The following is a 21,971-nucleotide window of genomic DNA, read 5'->3' as shown; positions in this document are numbered from 1 at the left end:
CAAACCTCCTTTCCCCCTCACAACCCCCCCCCCCCCCCCCCCCAACACTCATTACAGACCTCCCTCCCCCCCGTTACAAACCTCATCATAGAGTTTGTGTTATGGTGCCTGACCCGCTGAGTTATTCCAGCATTTTGTATCTATCTTCATCATGGAGTCATACAGCGTGGAAACAGGCCCTTCGGTCCAGCGTGCCCGCACTTACCAACATGCCCCATCTATACTGTACATTTGGCTCATATCCCTCTAAACCTATCCTGTGGAATTCTCTGCCTCAGAAGGCAGTGGAGGCCAATTCTCTGAATGCATTCAAGAGAGAGCTAGATAGAGCTCTTAAGGATAGCGGAGTCAGGGGGTATGGGGAGAAGGCAGGAACGGGGTACTGATTGAGAATGATCAGCCATGATCACATTGAATGGCGGTGCTGGCTCGAAGGGCCGAATGGCCTCCTCCTGCACCTATTGTCTATCCTATCCATGTACTTCAAATGTTTCTTAAACGTTACAATAGTACCTATTGTTGTATTAAAACGTCACCACGCTCCCCTGGCACTCGACAAAGGTCATTGTCATTTCCCATGACTTCCTCCAACCATCTTGTATCACCTATTCATGTTCTCCAGAGATGCAGCCTGACCCGCTGTGTTACTCCAGCATTTTGTGTCCTTTTGTGTAAACCAGCATCTGCAGTTCCCTGTTTCTACAATATCGGATACGCCTTGTTTACAATATCCTCAATAAAAATGTTCAAGAAAATGGAAAAAAAAGAATAGGCCACGGCTGACATCTGTCTCTCCTGGTTGTTTGAAGGTCAAAGGAATTCACGTTTAATCCCAGGAGGCAATTCTGGAAGAATGACAACCTCATTTCCCTGCAACTGGTGAAGCCAAAAAGGTGCAACTCACGTGGATTATAGCAACAGTCTTCAAACAGCAGCCTGGCCAGCAGCTTAATCATGCAGGTTAGAAGGAAATATTTATGCCCATGCTGACTCTTTGAATGGCTCCCATATTCTTTGGTCACAATCCTGATTCTTCTCACACTCCGGCCTGCATTTATCCCTCGACCTGCATTGATGGAATAGATTGTCTGCCCCTCATCAGGAAAGAGACAGAAATAGACCAATGAGACTTGAGACCACTCCACCAATGAGTAAGATCACTATTGACCCAAACTTGACCTCAACACTACTTCCCATTCTCTCCTTGAGCCACTTGACTTCACTACAATTCATATGTCCATAGATCTCTATTTTGGATATATTCAGTATTTCCTCTGCCAATAGACAATAGACAATAGGTGCAGGAGTAGGCCATTCGGCCCTTCGAGCCAGCACCGCCATTCAATGTGATCATGGCTGATCATTCTCAATCAGTACCCCGTTCCTGCCTTCTCCCCATACCCCCTGACTCCACTATCCTTAAGAGCTCTATCTAGCTCTCTCTTGAATGCATTCAGAGAATTGGCCTCCACTGCCTTCTGAGGCAGAGAATTCCACCGATTTACAACTCTCTGACTGAAAAAGTTTTTCCTCATCTCCATTCTAAATGGCCTACCCCTTATTTTTAAACTGTGGCCCCTGGTTCTGGACTCCCCCAACATTGGGAACATGTTTCCTGCCTCTAATGTGTCCAACCCCTTAATAATCTTATATGTTTCGACAAGATCCCCTCTCGTCCTTCTAAATTCGTGTATACAAGCCTAGTCGCTCCAGTCTTTCAACATATGACAGTCCCGCCATTCCAGGAATTAACTTAGTAAACCTACGCTCTACGCCCTCAATAGCAAGAATATCCTTCCCCAAACTTGGAGACCAAAGCTGCACACAGTACTCCAGGTACGGTCTCACTAGTGCCCTGTACAACTGCAGAAGGACCTCTTTGCTCCTATACTCAACTCCTCTTGGTATGGCCAACATTCCATTGGCATTCTTCACTGCCTGCTGTACCTGCATGCTTCCTTTCAGTGACTGATGCACTAGGACACCCCGATCTCGTTGTACGTCCCATTTCTTCCTCACTTGCCAATTTCTTCCTCACTCGCTTTCTGAATCCGAGTCTCCTCACCCACCAATCATCAGCAAATCCGGCCTTGGTATGGTAGGTTCTTTAATCGAAGTCATTGACATAGATTACAAACAGTAGAGGGCCGAGTACAGATCCTTTTGACACCCCACTGATGACTGCCAACCTGATAATGACCCATTTACCCTAACTGTTTCCCTGCTGTGTCCAAGATCTTGTTGTGCATTGAGTGGCTGCCATCATTTCTTAAGCTTCATGTGCTGGAAGATTAAAAGTTAAAATGAACAGAAAACGCGAGTCAGTCTGAAGAAGGGTCTCGACCCGAAACGTCACCCAATTCCCTCTCTCCTAGATGCTGCCTGACCTGCTGAGTTACTCCAGCATTTTGTGATACCTTCCATTTGTACCAGCATCTGCAGTCATTTTCCTAGAAAACGCGAGAAATACACTGTAGTCCGGGCAGCGTCTGCAGGGAGCGAAACAATTCTGTTTCTGTAAGACCCCCGTCTGTTTCTGCACACCCTTCATGGGTTACAGGGAGAAGGCAGGAGAAGGGTTGAGACGGACAGATAGACCAGCCACGATTGAAGGGCGGAGTAGTCGTGAAAAGCCGAAGGGCTTAATTCTGCTCCAAGAACTTATGATGAAAGCCAAAATCCTGCACTCCACACTGTCTGTTTTCATTTCAGATTTCCATCATCCGCCCTTTTTTTAAAACAAAACGTTGCCAACGAGAGTAACAAACATCAGCCGACTGGAGTTAATTCAGGCAGAGGGCAGGTTGAGAGTGAGAGGGCGTTCCGAGCCGACCAAGTGCTGCCCAAGAGAGGGTCGACTCTGGTATCTGTGGTTGGCTCTGCTCCGCGGGCCGGGCTGCAAGTTGGAAACGTCTCTCTCTGGGCTGGAGCCGCGCTCCCTCCACTGAGAACAAGGAAGCGAGTGGTCGAGTCTAATGTATCAAAGCAGGCGGTGCTGGATACAACGTGAGCTGTAGTTCCCTCGGTGGCGCGCTCCTCGTACATCTGTGGGGCAGATTGCGGATCCGGGATCGGGGTTTTGCAACCCATGGTGCACGAAGACACGAAGCAAGAGCAAATGTAAACCTTGGTCAATTAAATAAGAGAGAAGGCACCATCTCCACAGGCAAGTCAGCATGCGGAAACGACAGCTGACTCCCTTCTTCCTGCCCAGGTTTGGATGTAGTTTTGCTTTTGTTACATTTATCTTTATTTGAGAGAGAGAGAGAGAGAGAGAGAGAGAGAGAGAGAGAGAGAGAGAGAGAGAGAGAGAGAGAGAGAGAGAGAGAGAGAGAGAGAGAGAGAGAGAGAGAGAGAGAGAGAGAGAGAGAGAGAGAGAGAGAGAGAGAGAGAGAGAGAGAGAGAGAGAGAGAGAGAGAGAGAGAGAGCAGTTACGCTGACACAATAGTTACGCTGACACAATGAACTCGGCCATCTCCACCCCCTTTACATGTATGTCTATCTCTCGCTGCCTTTCTCAAGAGTCGTCGAGGTAGTTGAGGCCAGTTCATTGGCTATATTTAAGAGGGAGTTAGATGTGGCCCTTGTGGCTAAAGGGATCAGGGGGTATGGAGAGAAGGCAGGTACGGGATACTGAGTTGGATGATCAGCTATGATCATATTGAATGGCGGTGCAGGCTCGAAGGGCCGAATGGCCTCCTCCTGCACCTATTTTCTATGTTTCTATGAGTCGCTGACAAGCGAGGCAGCAGGTTCCCGGCCATCGCTGCCGCTTATATATTGCACATATGGCACATCCTCAACCAGTTGTCAGGCGCAGAGAGAGTTCGATCCCTAGTGTGCGTGGAACGGACTTTTGTATTTCAGCTCACTGGCAACTTGGTCATGGACTGGTGGCGCTCCGTTCACACTAGGAATGTGTCTTAATTCTGCTTTTCTCCGCTGTTCTGTGATGACAGGGTAGCATTGTTCTCACATTCACATGCCTACTTGATTAGGGAGTGTTTCAGATCTTTCCCGCAGGGGCTGTTTTTTTCCTGAGAATACTAACTGAAGAAGGTTATTTTGGGCTGAGGGGTTCCAGTTCCCCATTGGAATTATTTACAAGTGCAGGGTAGTTCTTCCCAGCTCCTGCCCAATCCCCATCTCCTGATCCGAATGGCAAAGAAAGAAACAGATATTGTCAGCATCACGTTGCTGTTTGTGGGAGCTGACCTTGTGGGACTTAGCTGTGGTGCTTCCCAGTTACACAAGTTATATAAACTCCCATCAACTAGGGTACAGCCCCGATCCTCCAACCTACCTCATTGCAGACACTGGATTTTTTTTCTCTCTGGAACATTTATGCTAAGATGCTGAGAAACGATTATTCTGCACTCTGATATCTTTCTCTTCCCTCTACCTTTAATACTTGTCTGTGGCTTGGCAGTATTCATGCATAGTATTATCTGATTTGATTGGATAACACACAAAACAAAAGCTTTTCATTATACCATAGTTTATGAGGGATGTCACAGTGGCACAGCAGTAGAGTTGCTGCCTTACAGTGCCAGAAACCTGGGAGTTTGTACCTTCTCCCTGTGACCACATGGGTTTTCTCCAGGTGCTCCAGTTTTGCCACACACTCCAAAGACGTGCAGGTTTGTAGGTTAGTTGGCTTCGGTAAATCGTAGATTGTTCCTTCAGACTGAAGAAGCGCTGTGGCCCGAAATGTCACCTGTTCTTTTTCTCCAGAGATGCTGCCTGACCTGCTGAGTTGCTCCAGCACTTTGAGTCTATCTCCGCTATAAACCAGCATCTGCTGTTCCTTGCTACACATTATTGCTAACAATATTTGGGAGGAATAGGGGGAGTGGAGAAGAAGAGAAGAAAGGCAAATAGCAATGATATACCCCCTCACAAGCTGAAGAATTATTGCCCAGCCTCATTGAACCCCCACACACTGGTCAAGTCCAACTAACAAAGGACTACCCAAGCAGCCACTGTCAACACCTTTATCCACCAGGTTATGAGGGGAATGGATGATTTTGGTAACCGATGAGAGAGTAATTCCAGAGTTTCATTCTGCCAATAGATAAAGTTCACCGATACTAGGTGTATCCCATGTCGAGGTTAATGATAGATTAAAATTCAAATGAAACTTACGTGCACCAATTGCCCCGTCTCAGTAAACATGACAGGATTTTCACCTTTATGATGTAAATGGTCGTAATGAGATGTGGTCAGGTGCAGCTGGTAGACACACCACCCTACAATGCCACAAACCAGGTTTCAACCCCAACCTGTTCAACACAAACCTTTCAGTTCTGGGATGAGTGTTAGCAATTGAGCCACGCCTGACATTTCTGCACACTTTAAACTTTTATGATATCGTGGTGTTTACTTCTTCCACGCCATACCAGAGTTGGAGTCAAATGATGCGATTCTGAGTGGATTGTGTGGACATTTCCCGGCAAGAATGGAGCAAGTAGGGGGAGAGGTTTAGTGCACAGTAAGTTCCACTTCTTTGTGTTTTAAAGGAATGCGGGAAATGAGCCGGAAAACCCGGATAAAAAGCCTCAGTTTCACTTGGATCTTTGGTTTTACTTCACGGTGCAAAACTGGATCCTGGATTTTGGCCGTCCAATTGCAATGGTAAGTCGTGGGTTGTGAGTGGAGAAAGGGAGCGTGGGTTCAACGCTGGAGAAGAATGTCTGAGAGCCGACATCAGGCTCTTTGTAACTATGGAGGGCATGACCTAGCTGAGCTTAGAGATACAGCGTGTGAAACAGGTCCTTCAGCCCACTCGGTGCACGCCGACCATCTTTACCGCTGCACCACTGTGCCACTCTAACAATTCCATTGAGAAGGAATCCCACACTGGAGACTCGTAGGATAGTTGTTTATAAATCCCATGAGGAATTCAGTGGAAACATCTTAACCAGAGGCTGTTACAAAGAACATAAGAAAAAAGGAGCAGGAGTAGGCCACTCAGCCCCTCAAGCGTGCCCCCTCCTCCTCCCTATTCAATAGCTTCACGGCTGATCTATCTCCAGGCCCCATTCCCTTTTCTGTGCCAACTTCCAATGCCAGTATATTCTGACAAGGGGTCCAGAGCTGTGCGTGGTACCAAAGTGTGGCCTCGCCGGTACTCTACACAATTGTAGCAGACACAATAGATCGATGACATCTCGCTGGATACTGTGTTTGTGTGGGCACAATAGACAATAGGTGCAGGAGTAGGCCATTCGGCCCTTCGAGCCAGCACCCATTCAACGTGATCATGGCTGATCATTCTCAATCAGTACCCCGTTCCTGCCTTCTCCCCATACCCCCCTGACTCCGCTATCCTTAAGAGCTCTATCCAGCTCTCTCTTGAATGCACCAAATGAGATGCGGGTTATGTTTGGCTGTGACATCCCGGTTCTTGAAGGTTCTTCACCACACGCTGTGGCTTTACAAGGTGCAGAAGAGCAGGAGAGAACGATTGGTGTACACTTTATAATTTAGACCAGGTATCATTTACTGATAATAATTTGACCCGGACTGCCCCCTGCTTCTTCCTAGATCATCCTTCCCTTGGAGTGGTTTCCACTAAATAAGCCAAGTGTCGGTGATTATTTTCACATGGCCTACAACATCATCACACCATTCCTCCTGCTGAAGGTAAGGCCTTTGTGTTGACTCTGCTGTAAGTTATGCTCGGCCCGGGTAAGGGATCCATGCAGTCAGTGTCTCTCTGTAACCCATTGGCACAACCCTGTGGCAGAACCATTAGTGCAGTGATCCAGGCCAGGCTTGCTTTCTCTGCAGATTTTGCATGTTCCCTTGTGTGGGTTGCTGCTGGGTGCTCCCATGTCCCCTACATGCTGGTAGATGAATTGCAACTGTACATTACATCTTGATGTAGACTAATTGGAAAATAAATCATATGTTCACACGTTCTAGGAGCAGAATTGGGCCTTTCAGCCCATCAAGCCTACTCCGCCATTCAATCACGGCTGATCTATCTGTCCCTCTCAAACCCATTTTTAGATTTAGATTTAGAGATACAGCGCAGAAACAGGCCCTTCGGCCCACCGGGTCCACGCTGCCCAGCGATCCCCGCACACTAACACTATCCTACGCCAACTAGGGACAATTTTTACTTTTGCCCAGCCAATTAACCTATATACCTGTACGTCCTGCCTTTGCCCCATAACCCCTGTTCAAATCAAGAGGAGTTGATGTTTGAGAGCAAATACAGTAAGTTGTGGGTGTACAGAAAGAGGGGAGAGTCAGATTGATGGGTTAGCTCTGTTAGGAGCCAGCATGGACCCAATGGGCTGGATGGCCTCCTATCTATATTCTAAAACTCGTTTGTTTGTTCCTGAACTACAGCCAAAACTGTACACGATAGCACGACAATTTTAGGCCCACCTTACTCACCATTTGGAGTTAATGGAAGAAGTTTAATTGAAATTGGTGTTATACTTTTTAAGTTATTCACATTTTCAAGTTTAAATCTATCTCCTAGGCAGGAAGGGGGGGGTGGAGGGAGGATAAGGGAGGTTGAGGGGGATGGAGTGGGGGAAGGGGAAGGGGGAGAGGAAGGGGAGGGAGGGAGGGGGGTGGAGGGAGGGGGGATGGGGGGAAGGAGGATGGGGGGAAGGAAGGAGAGGAGAAGAGGGAGGGGGAAGGAGGGAGGGGGGAAGGAGAGGGTGCTGCACCGATGCAGGAGAGGTTTGGGCCCAACGGGTCCACTTGGTCTAGTGTCATGTATAGGATAGGAACTATTTGATACTCAATTATACTTTATTGTCACATGTACCTAGGTACAGTAATTTATTTTGTTTTGTGTATAATGCAGTAAAATCATACTATAGATTAGCACAATCGTACTATAGCGTGATTACACATCCAAATAGCTGTTCCTGATTTGGGGGTACACAGCATCCTGGGGAATTTTGTGTCCGTAAAGAGTATAATTTTAGGGAGGGAGGGAGGGAGGGAGGGAGGGAGGGAGGGAGGGAGGGAGGGAGTGAGGGATTGATTGAACGAACATAAATGACAGACACAGAACTCTGATAATTAAAACAATCAACGAAGCCGAGTTGAGTTCCGAGACAGTGACTCCTGGTTCTAGGCAGCGCTGCCAGAGGAAATGTCAACTCCCTGAATGTTGGATATCCCCTTCCTAGGCGTGACTGCTTCTCATAGAGTCATAGATTCTCTGACCTTTAAATGACTCCCTAAAAATTTGATTGAAAGTATGGAACTATTTACAGTCTTTAACGTCCTTGTTGCAGCTGATCGAGCGCTCCCCCAAGACTCTGCCTCTGTCAGCAGTCTACATCTGCATCATCACGTTTGTGATGGGAGCCAGCATTCATCTTGTCGGTGACTCCGTGAACCACCGGCTCATTTTAAGCGGCTACCAGATGCACTTGTCTGTTCGAGAAAACCCAATGATGAAGGAGCTGAAACCAGAGACACTGGTAAGCAACATCTCTCCAGCACCAATGATTCCCATCAAATTATCGTGGGGGAACAGACATTGAGTGTGATCCTACCTCTCTCACCCACAGACATCCCCAGTCTGCAATCGCTCCAATACTGCCAGTGTGTGCTTTGGCTTCAATACATGACAAAGAGAAACTGGAGGAGGGTATTCAGCTCCTTTGCCTGTTTTACTGCTCAAGGGCAGCACAGTTGGTAGAGCCACTGCCTCACAGCGCCAGAAACCCAGTTTCGATCCTGGACTCTGATTGCACGTTCTCGCTGTGACCGCGTGGGTTTCCTCCGGGTGCTCCGGTTTCCACCCACGTCCCAAAGTCATGCGAGTTTGTAGGTTAATCGGCCTCTACAAATTGCCCCTAGTGTGGAAGGAGCAAATGAGAAAATAGGATAACAGGGATCGAGCGTGAACGGGTGATCGATAGTCCATGTGGACTGGGTGGGCCGATGGGCCGATGGGCATGTTCCCATGCTGTGTCTTTAAACATAAACTGAGTGTCAAGGAGTTGTGCAGCACAGAAATGAGCCTGATTCCACCACCTCATCTGACAAACAATCCCAAATATCAACCACCATCTGGGTAGAAAATATATAATTATCCTCTTTAAAACTCCTCTACTCATCTTCAACCTATGCCTCCTGACTTGCTACATGGCTGATATTTTGCCTCTGCAGCAGTTTCCCCATGTCCCTTGATTCCTATAATGTCTAAAATTTGATCTCTCTTGAATGTATTCTATGACTGATCAGAGGATTCCAAAGATTCACCACCTTCTTGATGAAGAAATTCCTGCTTAACATTGTCCTGAGCAAGCAACCTCTTCCCTTGGGACAGTGATCACTGGTTCCAGACACCCCAGCAGAATTAGCAACTCTGCATCTGTGCTGTTAACTCCGTAGATGTCAGAAATATATCCCCCAAAACTATCTGCTTCTCTTGCCTTTAAGATGCTCCCTGAAATCTCCCGCTTTGACCAGCCACCCTTTGCCTTTTCAGGTTTGGCGTCAAATTTTGTTTGTTTGATAAATCTTCTGTGCTCCTTGGAATGATTTACAATTTTAATGTTGCTGCATCAGCTCAACCTGGAGTCCTGCTCCAACTGAAAATCCTTTCTGACTATGGTTAGTGTGGGTCTGTATGAAATTGGTTTAGATGGCTGCAGACATGAGGAACTGCAGATTTAGATATTAGATTTTAGAGGTACAACATGGAAATGGGCCCTTCGGCCCACAACGCCCGTGCTGACCCCATACACTGGCACTCTCCTACACACGAGGGACTACTTACAATTTTACCAAAGCCAATTAACCTACAAACCTGTTCATCTTGGGAGTGTGGTCGGAAACTGGGGCACCGGGCCTTCTGAACAGTTCTTCCATAAGCTAGGGGTACCGTTCGATTCAACTCTACCCCACTGTGGACATTGGATTTTGTCTATGAAACTGATGCTCTACAATGCTGAGAACTATATTCTGCGCTCTGTATCTTCCCTTTTGCTCTCTCTATTATACTTGAGTTTGACTTGATTGTATTTAAGTATGGCGTAGCTAATCTGTTTGGCTGGCATGCAAAACAAAGCTTGTCACTGTACTTCAGTACACGTGACAATAATAAATGTGAACCTAAACCTCAACCAGTTCAAAACACTCCCTTGCTGGCATGAGACAGGAATCGTATTCAGAAAGGTGTAGAGCTGGCTGGTGCAAGTCATGAAAGCCAGCACGTCCCCAAATTGAACATGAGACTGAGTTCCTTCCTTTACTCTGCGTCTATCCAAGCAGCTTGATGAGTGAAATGCTCTGACCCCTATCACCCGACAAACTGTGAACAGCAAAATAGGCATCGGTTCATCATTGTTACGTGTAATACCATGAAGAACCTTTGTTTGTGTGCTATGCAGGAAAATCATACCATACACGAGGACAATCAATCTAAATCAATCAAACAACAAATACAACAGGTAGTGTGGAAAGAGAAAGGAAATAGTGCAGAATCTAATTTCACAGCTGCAGTGAACGTGCCGATTTTAAAGAAATGCAACAAGGTGACTGGGAGATTGGGATTAGATCCTTATGAGGGGTTGGTTCAACAGTCTGAGAACTATTCACAGAAAATCTAACAATTGACTTGTTCACATCACCGACTGAAAAGGGGGAAGTCACAATTAGAACTTTTTCTTGTTAAACCAACAGATTGACTCGTTTGAGCTGCTGTACTACTATGATGAATCCTTGGGTCACCTGATGTGGTAAGTAACTTTAAAAACAGCCTGATTCTTGCCATTTCCAGCTGTCACAGTTAAAAGGCAAGCGGCGAGTCCATTAACCATTTCCTGGTTGGGTGCAACAGACAGTCGTGTTGGATCAAAGTCCCTGGACTCTGCATATTAAAGTCCACCTTCCATTTCTCTGCCGAGCCGACCAACTGGTCAAAGTCATTCTGTAGTCGAAGAGCACCACCATTTGCCAATCTCCCTGTCATCTGCAAACCTTCTGCTCATATCTCCACATACACATTGTTAATCCTGTATTGTTAATCCTGTTCAAAATCAATCCAAATATGTACAAGAAACATCATGTTTGAGACATAAAGAACCACAGATGCTGGAATCTTAAGCAAAACATAAAGTGCTGGAGGAAATCAGTGGGGCAGGCAGCATCTGTGGAGGGAATGGGCAGGTGACGTTTTGGGTCCCACTAGTTTTCAAACCAGCTGCGTATGATATGTTTTGGCTGGGTAAATCTACCTGTGCTGGACCGCTGTTAGAGGGGTTACATTGCTGGAGCTTATCTTATAGAAACATATAAAATTATAAAAGGACTAGACAAGCTAGATGCAGGAAAAATGTTCCCAACGTTGGGGGAGTCCAGAACCAGGGGCCACAATCTTAGAATAAAGGGGAGGCCATTTAAAACTGAGGTGAGAAGGAACCTTTTCACCCAGAGAGTTGTGAATTTGTAGAATTCTCTGCCAAGAGGGCAGTGGAGGCCAAATCATTGGATGGATTTAAGAGAGTTAGATAGAGCTCTAGGGGCTAGTGGAATCAAGGGATATGGGGAGAAGGCAGGCATGAGTTATTGATTGTGGACGATCAGCCATGATCACAATGAATGGCGGTGCTGGCTTGAAGGGCCGAATGGCCTCCTCCTGCACCTATTTTCTATGTTTCTATATTTCTATGTAGCTCCATTGCTCCCAGTCAATGCGAGGTGACCGTGAAGGGACCGTGATCTCATTTTAACGTACCATTGTTGAAGCAAGCTAAATAGCGCAGCACACATACAAAATTATTAACTTTTGATGACAGTCTGTAACTTGGGCTTCACTAGCGTGGTGAACATCTGTTCCGACATTCACACTGGTATTCTGCTGTCACCCACTTGCCTTAGTGTCTTTCTCACTCATTCACCTACTGAGACGCGAGAGGATATCCAGTTATTTTAGTTTAGTTTGGGATTTTAGTTCAGAGACACAGAGCGGAAACAGGCTCTTCGGCCCACCAAGTCCGCGCTGACCAGTGATCCCAGCACACTTGCACACATGCTTGGGAACAATTTACAATTATACCAAGCCAATTAACCTACAAAACCTTCACATCTTTAGTGCGAGATAAAACTGGAGCTCCCAGAGAAAACCCACACAGGGGAACTTACAAACTCTGTACAGACAGCACCTGTAGTCAGGATCAAACCCGGGTCGCTGGCACTGTAAGGCAGCAACTCTACCGGATCTCTGACACATTAATTAATAAAATGGTTGAAAGAGCTAATGTCGCGAGCAGTTGCCTTTCTACTACACGATTACCCCCACACAGGCAAGCTACTTCTGTCCACAGTGTAGATGGGAACTGCAGATGCTGGTTTATACCGAAGATGGAAGCAAAATGCTGGAGTAACTCAGTGGGTCAGACAGAATCTCTGGAGAAAAGGAACAGGTGATATTTCTGGTCGGAACCCTTGGGAACATGCCCGCAATGTCTGTGCTGAACATGATGGCAATAATAATTAATAATCTCATCTGCCTGCACATGATCGATATCCCTCCAATTCCTTGGTCTGAAGAAGGGTTCCGACCCGAAATGTCACCCATACCCTTTCTCCAGAGCTGCTGCCTGGCCAGCTGGCTCGCTCCACTTCTACATTGACAAGCAAGTGGTCACATGCTACCATGAGCGGCACGGTGGCACAACGGTAGAGTTGCTGCCTTACAGCGCCAGAGATCCGGGTGTGATCCAGACTGCGGGCGCTGTCTGTACAGAGTTTGTACGTTCTCCCTGTGACTGCGTGGGTTTTCTCCGGGTGCTCTGGTTTCCTCCCACGTTTCAGGGACATACACGTTTGCAAGTAAATTTGGCTTTGGTAAAAATCGTAAAACTAGTGTTTAGCTAGTGTACAGGGTGATTGCTGGTCGGCACAGACTCAGTGGGCCAAAGGGCCTGTTTCCGCGCTGTATCTCTAAACTAAACTAAAGATCTTGAAGAGATGCGCATCTAATATGACATTAGCCACTAATGTTCGGGCTGCTGTTTGAGGTGTTGGTGGGCTTTGACATATTATTGTGTTGATTCTCTGCCACAGGTACATTCCCCTCTTCATAATTTTCTGCCTGTATTTTACTGGTTGCTTCACTCGGAGTATCAAAGACAGCAGAATGCCCATGTCTGCATGGCTGCTCCTCGGTCCGAGCAGCCTCTACTACTGGTAAGAGACGAGCAAGTTATTTGCAAAGAATAACTGTACATTTCTCTTTCTTGGCAGCGTTAATTTGAGGAATGATATTCTTGGTATTGAGGGTGTGCAGCGTAGGTTTACTAGGTTAATTCCCGGAATGGCGGGACTGTCATATGTTGCAAGACTGGAGCGACTAGGCTTGTATACACTGGAATTTAGAAGGATGAGAGAAGACCTTATCGAAACGTATAAGATTATTAAGGGGTTGGACACGTTAGAGGCAGGAAACATGTTCCCAATGTTGGGGGAGTCCAGAACAAGGGGCCATATTTTAAGAATAAAGGCCATTTAGAACTGAGATGAGGGAAAACTTTTTCAGTCAGAGAGTTGTGAATCTGTGGAATTCTCTGCCTCAGAAGGCAGTGGAGGCCAATTCTCTGAATGCATTCAAGAGAGAGCTAGATAGAGCTCTTAAGGATAGCGGAGTCAGGGGGTATGGGGAGAAGGCAGGAACGAGGTACTGATTGAGAATAATCAGCCATGATCACATTGAATGGCAGTGCTGGCTCGAAGGGCCGAATGGCCTCCTCCTGCACCTATTGTCTATTGTTATTTGATCCAGGGACCCATGGCTGCAGTGCTGGCTAGTAATCTTGAGGCACAGGCGAGTTGTTGTCATTAGCGAGGGCAGCAGGAGCATAGAGATACCACTATCTGCTGCTTCCTTTCCCAGTCACATGGTGCAACTATATCGGCATATCCAAACATTGGTACTGCCCACTCGACAATGCTACAGCACCACCTCCAGCAGGACGATTGCCATGGTTCGTCCAAGGTGGCTCATCTCCACCTTCTCAAGGGTAATCGGTTGTGGGCAGTAAATGCTCTCCTTGCTAGTAATGTCCACACCCCTTGAAGAAATAAATTAAATGCATAGCCTCCTTTACGCAGAACGTAGAACAGTACAGCACAGGAACAGGCTGTGCTGAACATGACACCATGTTAAACTAATCTCATCTGCCTGCACATGATCCATGTCCCTCCAGCCCTGACATATCTATATGCCTATCCAGAAGTCTCTTAAATGCCACTGTTGTACAAGCCTCCATGGCAACGTGTTTGAGGCACCCACAACGCACTGTGTAAGAAATCTTTCTACACACATCTCCATTAAACTTTTCCCCTCTCACCTTAAACCTATGCCCTCTAGTCTTGATGTTTCAAACACAGTTTAAACGAAAATACATACATGTAAAAATTAGAGTGAGTATCAGATAGAAGTTACCAAAAACATACTTGGCTCAACCCAAGTAAAAGCCTCTGTACTTGTCCAATTAGCCTAATTGTGACTCCAGTCCTATGTCTTTAGTGACTCAATGAAATAACGTAGCAAATCCTTCGCTTGTACCCATCCCATGTCCCAGTCACCTCCCACCACCTTCTCCGGGCAGCTTGGAATGGCCCCTAAGCCTGAGCCTTGCCCAAGGCAACCACATCCTGGCAGAGAAAGTCCGTGAGAAAATCGGCCACAATGACCACACATTGCAACCACGACTACAGGTCGGGTTGGGCAATGTGTGGTGGATCGATCAGCAAAATGGGCTGTTGGTAATCATGGCCCAGCTCACAGACAGCCACTTTGGCTGGACACTGGACAGTTGCCAGCAGCCCCAAGTAATTACACATGAGAAAGGGCTTCATCTGGTTGAGGGACCTTTGGATCTCACCAGTCAATTACCCCATAAGTGACTGGGTTTTTCTGGCCTCCAAGTCTCCGTTGATCCCTCTTTAAATGTCAGAAGGGATTCAAAACAGCTCTCAGTTAGTTACATGTCCACTTTGGGCAAAAGGAGAAATTTTCTAACTTCAAATTTTCCTCCTCTAAGCAGTTACCTCAAACAGCAGAGAGAGTTAACATCCTTGAAACGGGATGTGGTGGGCACTCTGGGGGACCCCTGAGGAGACACGATGAACTGCAGATTTTGGAATCTTAAGCAAAACTTTAAATGCTGGAATAAGTCGGCAGTTCAGACAGCAAGCTGTGGAGAGAATGGATAGATGATGTTTTGGGTCTGAACTTGAAGAGGGGTCCTGACCTATCAAGTGTAGGAAAAAAAACTGCAGATGCTTGTTTAAATCGAAGGTAGATACAAAATGCTGGAGTAACTCAGCGGGTCAGGCAGCATCTCGGGAGAGAAGGAATGAGTGACGTTTCGGGTCGAGACCCTTCTTCAGACCCGCTAAGTTACTCCAGCATTTTGTGTCCATGTTGCCCATCATGTTCTCCACAGATGCTGGATTACAACACTTTGTGTTTTACCTCTGAGGGACTGAAGGTCGTTTCCCCCCCCACTGTGTCTTTCCAGGTACCTGGTGACAGAGGGTCAGATCTTCGTCCCCTATATCTTCACCACCTTTGCCATGATGGCTACAGTGATGCACAAGAAACGCAAAGGGCTGGTCATGGACAGCAACGGCCTTTTCCTGTTTTACTCCTTCTGGATCGCGCTGGTCCTGATCTCCGTTTGGGTGGCCTTCCTTTGGAATGACAAAATTCTCCGGAGAAAGTACCCAGGAGTGATGTATGTGCCAGAACCCTGGGCATATTACACCCTCCACATCAAGAAGACACCATAGCTTTTGGCCCGCTCCTGTTTCCCAGGTGGGTTTAGTTGAGGCCTCAGCTGCTGCTCGAACAGGTAGGCAAAGCTTCCGTCGGAAACGTTGACCCAGGGTGTATGCAACAAACCCCACCACACAACAGGAGATGGCTCCGTGCTCCTTCAAACCCGGTGGGGAATGCAGTGCAAGTCCAGTCAGGGTGTCTCGTTCGTGGTCATGTATAGTCTTTCCGCTGACTGGTTAGCATGCGACAAAAAAGCTTTTCACTGTACCTCGGTACGCATGACAATGAACGTAACTAAACTAAAGAGATGCAGGACATTCACTTGATCTCATCCCCAACTAACCCCCAGCACCGTTCCCACCAGGGTAGAGCAAGTCTGGATGTGAAAAGCCATCACATATCCGCGCGCCTTTGGTCTGCAGAGCCTTTGAGGCATTGGGATTCTTATTCAGCCTTAGGTCCCTCTGCCATTAGATAGACTTATTCCAAAGGTACGTTATATTTGGTGATAATGCCATCAATATAAATGCAGTCCTGAATGGAATATTAAAAAAATGAATGTTGCAATTGGTTGGGATCCCATCTGTAATTTCTGTGTTTGGTTCGGACTCAGTTGACTGGGATGAAAAGATTTCTCTGCTCCCTATTAGAGTCGAATCAGCATTGGGGGGAGGGGGGAATTTTATTTAACGCCCAGTGGGCAGAGCCTTGTAGTGATTTGGACCCCAAAGGTCGCAGAGTAGTTGGTAGGAGATTTTAATGAAAGGTTGGCCTTGCTTTAGATTTAGAGATACCGCATGGAAACAGGCTCTTCGGGCCACCGAGTCCGCACTGACCAACAATCAGCCCGTACACTCGTTCTATCCTACACACCGAGGACAATTTACAGAAGCCAATTAACTGACAAACCTGCACATTGTGGGAGGAAACTGGAGCACTGGAAATACCCCACACGGTCACAGGGAGAACGTACGAACTCCGTACAGACAGCACCCGTAGTTAGGATCAAACCCAGGTCTCTACCGCTGTGCCTCCCTGGTCCATCAGGCGGTGCTGTTCTGGGGTGAAGGCTTGTGGAGGGTAAAGGTCCACTCCCAGACCATGGTGATCATAAAAGACAGCGAAGCATCAAGGACCTGTTTGCTAGCTATCCTTTCTTGCAAACCTCTGGTTTAACGAGTAATATGAGCTTAATGGTCGGGTTGGTGGTGGAGTGGAGTTGGTAGGATTGGTGGGGGTGGGCTGGGGTTAGGTTGATGGTGGTGGGCTGGGGTTGGTAGGATTGGTGGGGGTGGGCAGGGGTTAGGTTGATGGTGGTGGTCTGGGGTTGGTAGGGGTGGTGGGATGTGGTGAGGTTAAGCGGGTGGGATGGGATGAGGTTAGTAAGGGTGGGTGGTGAGTTGGTGCAGCTGGTGGGATGGGCTGGTGTTATGGTGGTGGTGGGGGAAAGGAGAGGGGAATTCCTGCAGCTGATCCTTACCCAACACTGACGGCTGCATCTCTCCACACAAGGAAGGACGGACTGTTGATTCTCTCCTGACAGCCGGCTCCTTCTGCTCACCCACTCAGTTTACCCACGAGGACAAGATGAGACGTTGCAGTACTGCAACGTTGGCGTAATCCCTGCCGACTCCCCTCAGCACCAGCAGCCTGGGGTTCACCATTGATCACAACTCGACTGAACCAGCGACAAATACTGTAGTTACAAGAGCAGAGCTTCAAGCTGGGGATCTGGTGTCAGCGACTCACCTCCTGGCCTTCTCAGCATCGACAAGAAACTAATCCAGAGTAAGATGGAATGCACTGCACTTGCCTGGATGAATGCAACTCCAATAACAATGAAGAAGCTAAAAGACATTGTGATCAAAGCAGCACGTTGATTGGAATCCCATCGAAGACAAACTTTCATTCTCTCTACCACCAGTGCACGATGACCGCAGGTAGCCTACAAGACTGCCCAGAGTGTCCACTACTCAGGTGATTCCAAAGGCACCTTCAAACCCACTATCTCTACTACAGGAATAGCACCACCTACAGGACTCCCCTCCAAGTTGCACTCCATCCTGACTTGAAAATCACCTATGGGTCTATAACCTGGAACTCCCCCCCTCCTCCCCAACAGCATCTTCACAAGACGGCCCAGAGCAATCCAAGGTGCCGGCTCACCACCATAAAGGGGCAAGAAGTGTTTGCCAAGAAAGTGATTCCCAGACACCATAAATGAACAATTTAAAAAAAAATCAGTGTCAGAGATGACACCATATTTAAATAAAAACTAGCTGACCAATCAAGTGGTGAATGGGTGCTGTCAGAGGGCTGGAATATATTGTTTTAGCATGTTATTGGTCTCTGTTAAATAATAGACAGAGGGAAATAAGTCAACATTTCGATGTTAACATTGCATCGCACTGTAAAATGGGGGAAAACAGAACTAAAGCGGGCTCTCAACCTCAGTACCATGGAACTTAGTCAAGATCTACCCTTGTGAAGACGGATTGAATGTAATTTCTAAGTATTTGAGTTTGTTTGGAAGGTAACATTAATTATTTATTCGCCTCCAGGCAGAACTTATTCTTTCAATCTGTGTGTTGTATATTTTTGCGTTGATGCTGTGGGAACGTAGAATTGGAATTTACACTTTCTCTGGGAACTGGCAAAATAATCTTAAAATCTTACAATTTTAATGCATCTGTGAATCGTATTGAATTGCAAGTTTGGGCACAGGTTGGGATGCTGTTTGCTGATCATCTTTAAACATGGGGATAGAGGAGGTTTCAGTCATTGGGGCTGGGCCCAGATGGAATTATGACCATGGCTAATTGGACCATGAAGTGTTCGTCCGCCTTCTAAATAAAAGCACTGTTTTTATCCTGTGTTAAATGTGGAACATTTCTGGAATAATGAGTTAGAACCCTATATTTGTATTACTCATCTTAGAAACAAAACATGCAATTCCAACAACCCAGAGGACTAAAGGCAGATTGGTCAGGAGTGAACTGTTATGGAACTTCTAATTGTAGTTGCTATCACCTTGTATGCATGGGAGCTATACAGTGTGTTGAGGGTGTGATCGCGTTTAGCAAGTCACTCAAATGAACTTTTGTAAAGTGTCCTTTCTTGGGAAGAGCGGCCTATTTTTGGAGATGCAAAAACTGTGAAGGATCTGAAGGCTTTAACGGCATCAATCATACTGTGTTACACTTGATTTTAGATTTAGAGATACAGCGCGGAAACAGGCCCTTCGGCCCACCGAGTCCGCGCCGCCCAGCAATCCCCGCACACTAACACTATCCTACACACACTAGGGACAATTTTTACATTTACCCAGTCAATTAACCCACATACCTGTACGTCTTTGGAGTGTGGGAGGAAACCGTAAATCTCGGAGAAAACCCACGCAGGTCACGGGGAGAACGTACAAACTCCGTACAGACGGTGCCCGTAGTCAGGATCGAACCTGAGTCTCCGGCGCTGCATTCGCTGTAAGGCAGCAACTCTACCGCTGCGCCACCGTGCCGCCCTCTGTCAGCCAGCTTACAGAGCAGCAATTCATGTCAACATTTCAGTTATCAAACCATTTACTCACCTGCTAAAGATAAAAATTAAATCCCCAAGTCACTTTTTTTAAAAAAATGTTATTTGGCTGTTTTATTGTTCACTCTGTCTTGATGTTTTATATACTGATCTTGTAAAGAATAGTAATTATTTGTTTTCAGCTGAATTGTGCTATTTTCACTTTTTTTAAAAGAGTAAATAAAGGAACTATGCCATTGCAAATGTTTCTGTGCCTCATTATTCCACAGTCAGGGGGTAATGGTTAGCCCACTATGTGACATATAGTGCTAAACGTGTGTGTGTATATGAATTGGAAGGAACTGCAGACGCTGGTTTATACCGAAGATAGACACAAAATGCCGAATACAGATTCAGGTCACATTAAAAGTTTGGATATTTGCTGATATTTGAACAGTTCCATTCCATTAACAACCTCTCAAATAAAGGAGCATATGCACAGCGGTGGAGCTTGGACAATACCTGGTCATGGTTTCATACATGATGTGTAAGAAACAACTACAGATGCTGGTTTAAATCGAAGGTAGACACAAAACGCTGGAGTAACTCATCGGGACAGGCAGCATCTCTGGAGAGAAGAAATGGGTGACGTTTAGGGTCGAGACCCTTCTTCATACATGATAATATTTGTACCACAATGGTGTTAGACAATTGATCCAGATTCCACCCAACACTCCCAATCCCGTAGCGCATCCCTCCAATGCCTCCACCACCATTAGACCTTCCCTCTGCCAGCCCCATCCCCCTCTCTGTCAGCCCCCACTCCCCAACCCTGATCCACACCATCACCCTCATCCATTCACTAGTCCCCAGGCCGAGCAGATTAACTAAAGCAGATTATCATATTTAAGGCCTGTTTCCGGCTGTATATATATGATATGATATGATATGTTAACAGTGCAGCCCAGGAACGGGTTTTTGGCCCACAATGTTTGTACCGATATTGATACCATTAAACTGATCTCATCTGCCTGCATACATTGCCAGGGCCAGTGGTGGAAGAAGATACGACCGTGGTGTTTAAGAGGCTTTCAGATAAGCACATGGAAGTGCAGGTGGTAGAGCGATATGGAGCATGTACATATCCCTCTATTACCTGCACTTCCATGTGCTTATCTGAAAGCCTCTTAAACACCACTATTCTACCTTCCTCCACCAGCCATGACAATGTCTTCCTGGTCCCCACTACTTTTTTTAATGTCTAACATTCGTTTAATGTCTAACCCTGAGTTCCTTTGCAAACTATGACCATACCTCCACCCTACGTGAAATTCATCTGTCCTCAGTTCAATCAGCTCTGCCTTCATTACAAACTTGGGATACGATTACATGTTAATATTCATGCTTGACCCTGATGATGGAGGAGCTCCCAAGAGATTTGACAGAAGTGTTTCCAATTAATCCCCAGAACAAACCTCAGGCATCCGGTTTCGTGGCATCAATTCATCCTTGTCATTCTCCTGTACTGACGGGCAAATCCCAAGATGGTTCTGTTAGCGATGTAAGCCATCCATCACTAGGGGGAGATGGCAGAAGCACCCTGTCCCTTTGTGATGATGTCACATGAATGGCACTTGATGATGACCCTCCGCCATTGTGTTGAACATGGCCGCACTCCCTGATTTCAGCATCCACTTTCCCCTCTCAGCTTATCCTTTGCAAGAAGCTCTTGAAGCAAAAGGCGGTACTCTGGACCCACACCAGCCTGTTCAGTTCAAGGTGCCAAGCCTCAATGTTGGGTTGGAGGGCTTGGGAAGTCACAATACTATAACACCATTTAAAAGACATTTGGACAGGTACAAACATGGGCAGGTGGGACTAGTGTAGATGAGGCATCTTGGTTAGCATGGGCAAGTTGGGCCAAAGGCCCTGTTTCCATGCTCTAGGAATAGGCTGGAGGTGGAGAGAGTCGAGGGACGTGTGGGATGTTTTACGGGGGTTACACACAGTGAGTGGGTTGGGGAGGATGTCTCTGGTGAAGAATGGAAGACATTTCTATTGCGCCATTTACATCTCAGAATGCTTTACAGCCACCAAACTATGTCGTTGTTATAATTGCAGCATTTTGTGCACTGCGAGCTTGCACAGACACCAAGCAGACAATAAGATCACTTATTCTGTAAATGTTGGCTGAGGGTTCAATAATGGCCAAGCAACAAGGATAATCCCTCCACTCCCCTTCAAAATAGCCCAACAGAACCTGAGAGAGCAGGTACACCCACCTGAGAGAGCAGAGAGGTCATGGTTTAACTACTTATGCAAAGGTGGTACTTGGAGCAGCACAACACCCTTTGTCTCTTACACTGGAATCAACACAGTCTCATTCTCCACATAGTTCTGGAGTTGGAGTTGAACTAACAATGTTTTAACCCAGAAGCAAACGTGAGACACTGTGAGAAATTATCATTTTGAATTTGAGGTATTGATGGACGCTGTGCAGGTTACTGAGGTTGGAGGTTAATAGGACCCAGGTCATGGACAGCAGAGTTTGGCTGAGCTGAGATCCATGAGGACATAGGATGGAACACTGCCCGGAAGAGCCAAGGCGTGCGTGGAGATTACAGGACCGGATGGGTTGATGCAGGACCAAGGCGTGGATATTATACAGATGCAAGGACATGACAAT

The 21,971-nt window shown here is 46.7% G+C and overlaps 1 protein-coding gene across 3 annotated transcripts; it reads left to right on the top strand.

Moving 5' to 3' along the window:
* Positions 1-854: 854 nt before the first annotated feature.
* LOC144609043 (ceroid-lipofuscinosis neuronal protein 6 homolog) lies at positions 855-19,516 on the top strand. Of its 3 annotated transcripts, none has more exons than XM_078427379.1 (9): positions 855-960; positions 2,713-3,214; positions 5,520-5,634; positions 6,547-6,645; positions 8,268-8,456; positions 10,669-10,724; positions 13,054-13,176; positions 15,513-15,808; positions 17,342-19,516. In XM_078427379.1, exons 2-8 carry the CDS (start codon positions 3,177-3,179, stop codon positions 15,781-15,783), a joined length of 891 nt encoding a protein of 296 aa, XP_078283505.1. In that variant the 5' UTR covers positions 855-960; positions 2,713-3,176; the 3' UTR covers positions 15,784-15,808; positions 17,342-19,516. The 3 variants fall into 3 exon arrangements, with proteins under 3 accessions (XP_078283505.1, XP_078283504.1, XP_078283503.1); XM_078427378.1 differs by having other exon boundaries at positions 17,289-19,516; XM_078427377.1 differs by having other exon boundaries at positions 17,285-19,516.
* Positions 19,517-21,971: the final 2,455 nt, after the last annotated feature.

The sequence above is a fragment of the Rhinoraja longicauda genome, chromosome 33 (assembly GCF_053455715.1).
Source record: "Rhinoraja longicauda isolate Sanriku21f chromosome 33, sRhiLon1.1, whole genome shotgun sequence".
NCBI lineage: Eukaryota > Metazoa > Chordata > Chondrichthyes > Rajiformes > Arhynchobatidae > Rhinoraja > Rhinoraja longicauda.
The sequence above is the reverse complement of the archived record's forward strand: the minus strand, read 5'-3'. Positions and strand labels throughout refer to the sequence as shown.